This window comes from Telmatherina bonti, assembly GCF_933228915.1.
Source record: "Telmatherina bonti genome assembly, chromosome: 16".
Taxonomy (NCBI): domain Eukaryota; kingdom Metazoa; phylum Chordata; class Actinopteri; order Atheriniformes; family Telmatherinidae; genus Telmatherina; species Telmatherina bonti.
The window spans coordinates 11,627,861-11,631,022 of record NC_136614.1 but is presented as its reverse complement, the minus strand read 5'-3'; the positions used below and the strand labels follow the sequence as shown (position 1 = coordinate 11,631,022).

The 3,162-nt window shown below is 37.6% G+C and overlaps 1 protein-coding gene across 1 annotated transcript; it reads right to left on the bottom strand.

Annotated features, from left to right (window-relative positions):
* Positions 1-739: 739 nt before the first annotated feature.
* LOC306767634 (serine/threonine-protein kinase pim-2-like) lies at positions 740-2,665 on the bottom strand (the record flags this gene model as incomplete). Its single annotated transcript, XM_079255708.1, has 6 exons — positions 740-809; positions 973-1,280; positions 1,455-1,718; positions 1,807-1,901; positions 2,058-2,366; positions 2,626-2,665. The coding sequence occupies 6 exons, from the start codon at positions 2,663-2,665 to the stop codon at positions 740-742; spliced, it is 1,086 nt and encodes a 361-aa protein (XP_079111834.1).
* Positions 2,666-3,162: the final 497 nt, after the last annotated feature.

The following is a 3,162-nucleotide window of genomic DNA, read 5'->3' as shown; positions in this document are numbered from 1 at the left end:
CGTTGTGTGCTTGTAGTTGTTGTATTTAGATGTTGTTGGTGTGTAGTTGTTGTATGTTATTGTATTTAGGTGTTGTTGTAGTTGTTGTATTTAGTGGTTGTTGTATGCGGTTTTAGTATTTAAGTGTTGTTGTAGTTGTATTGCGGTGTTGTATGTTGTAATTGCTGTATATAGGTGTTGTTGTTGTATATAGGTGTTGTTGTATATTGGTGTTGTTGTATGTAGTTGTTGTTGTATTAATGTGGTGTTGTATTTAGGTGCTGTTGTTGTATATATGTGTTGTTGTATGTATTTGTTGTTGTATTTAGTTGTTGTTGTATTTAGGTGGTGTATGCTGTTGTTGTGTTATGTAGGGGTTGTTGGTGTATTTAGGTGTTGTTAGTTGTTTTTGTTATTGTATTTTGGTGTTATTGTATGTATTTGTTTTTAGTTGTTGGTGTGTTTAAGTGTTGTATGTTGCTGTTGTTTTTAGGTGTTGTATGTTTTTGTTGTTGTTTTTAAGTGTTGTTGTATTTAGGTGTTGTATGTTGATGGTGTTGCTGTGTATAGGTGTTGTCTGTTGTTGTCGTATTTAGCTGTTTTATGTAGTTGTTTTATTTTGGTGTTTTGTATGTTGTTTTAGTTGTATTTAGGTGTTGGTGTGTTTCGGTGTTGTTGTTTGTTGTTGTATTTAGGTGTTATTGTAGTATTCGTTTGTAGTATTGCAGTTGTCGTGTTTTACGTGAACCATGGATGGTTTTTAAGATCCTCCAGAGTTGGACGGGTTGCGGGATCCTCCAAAAAGCACTTTTTCAGGAAATCGTGGCAATCTAGGGACCAGAAAGAAAAGAAAAATAGTTAGCATTTCAGTGGTTTAGCATGAAGCAAAGTGAATTGAACAGATTATAGTGTCTGCAAACAGATGTGTGTGTACAGGTGTTTGTCTTACTTTTCGAGAGGATTTTTTTTATCCTAAGTCTTTTACGCAGGTACTTGGTGGATGTGAAGTCTGTGTCATGCAGGATTTCGTACAAGACAACCCCTATTTGCCAAACTGTTCCAGGTCCAGGGGTGCAATTTTCCACATTCATCAGCTCTGGAGGAAGTTGATTCTTGGGTCCACAAATGTAGTCAAACTCTTCCTCATCATCAGAGAAGCAGCTCACACCAAAATCAATGAGACGAAGTCGTGGTATTTCCAGCTCAGTCTCAATGAGGATGTTCTCCAGTTTGATGTCTCTATGGTAAATGCACTTCGCCTGCAGGTACAGCGCTGCATCAACCAGCTGTTTTATGAGATCCTAATAAAGACAAAAACACAGGTTAGAAAATGTGAAGTAGACAAAGCAGTGTGATGGCTTTCCATCAATTAGATCTTAGACAGTATGAATGCAAATGAAACAAATAAAGAATATCTGAAAATGTCTATAAAACACAAAATATGATGCTTAAATCATAATCTTTCATCCACTTACTTTTGCCTTGTCCTCTGGCAGTACTCCATTGTCCGAAACGTAGTTAAAGAGATTGACGGCAGACTTTGGTCTCTCTAGCACGAGGATCAGCTCTTCATCCAGTTCATACCAGTCCAGCAGTTCCACTGGAGCTGACTTCCCTGCCATGATGGTTTTTCCAGCTTGCAGCTCGAGCATGACAGCCACCTCTGAAGGCAGCGCATTGCCATCATTGTCAACATATTGCAAGTGCATGTTGGCTTTTGGTATGTGTTTTATCGCCACCTGCAAGACATAAACAATATTTTGGTTAGAATTTCTTTATCATACAGTGTGTAATTTGACAGAGTGTGTGAGTGTGTGTAAGACATACCGGTAGATTATCTTCTTTCCTGTAACCGGCAAACACAGTTCCAAAGCCTCCTCGATCGAGATGTTCTTCCTCTTTATATTTTGCCTCAAATTCAACTAAAAACACAAACACATTGTTAGTTTTATAGTCCATCAGAATAATTTGTAATAATTTTACTTGTGTTATCTACACTATATCTATGAAATAGTAAATGTGTGTTATAAGTGGCTAACATAAAGCTAAATGCTACATGCTAAATGCTAATGACTAACCTCTTTTGGCTTCTGCACACTGCTGTGCAGGAATGGCCGTCTCCTCATCTTCCTCGCCATCAAGAGGAAGGTCTACAACTCTTTTTGCCTTCTTGGATGCAGTTGACAGTTCGTCGTCTTCTTCACGCTTTCTCTTTCTGTTCCCTTGTTTGACCGCATCGTCAAAAGCTGATGACGGTCCAGCTTCCTGAGAAAGCCTGGGCCTTTTTGCAGAGCTGCTATCGAGAAAACTGTTTTTCCTCTTGGTTGCTTGGGACCTTTCATCCTCTCCAGACACTGGACTAGGGACGGTCTTTGGTCTTTTTACTTCTAGAAATAAGAAAATAAAAAAAAACAGAAATGTTAGTTTGTTGAAAATTTGGTGTTTGTATGGGATGATTTCAACATTGGCTTTATATCAGGGACCAGAGCAATAAAAATAGTATAACAGAAATGTTCTGATTAGCTCAGTTTTTACTATCTCATTACAACTCAAACACAGTTAAAAGTGACTATTTTTGTAGAGTTAATACATAATTATGTTATAAATAGCTAACATGAAGCTAAATACTACATGCTAAAGACTTACCTCTTTTGGCTTTGGCGCTTTCCTGTGCAGGAATGGCCATCTTTTTGGGTTCATTATTCAGAGCAGAGTCTACGAGTTCATTTGCCTTCTTAGAAATGCCTGATGGTTCTCCTTCTTCCCTATTCAGTTTTCTCTTTTTGTTCCATTGTTTGACCTCATTTTCAAAGGCTGATGATGGTCTAGCTTCCTCAGAAAGCCTGGGCCGTTTTGCAGGGCTTTCATGAAGAGAAATATTTTTCCTCGTTGATGCTTCAGACCCTCCGTCCTTTTCAGACTCTAGACTGAGGGCAGCCCTGGCTCTGTTCTCGTCTACAAATGAGAAAAATAAAAAAAAATAAAAGGTTGTTTGTTGTAAATTTACCATTGTATGAGAAAAGTTCGATATCAGTAAAGATTAAGATCAGGGACATGTGACCAGAGCAATTAAAAAACATGCAGGGCATTTGAAAAATTTCCTGATATGAAACTTTTCGTTGCTAATAATTATCCTAATCAATTATAAAGCAAATAAAAATCATAATAAAAAGCTACTGCAGC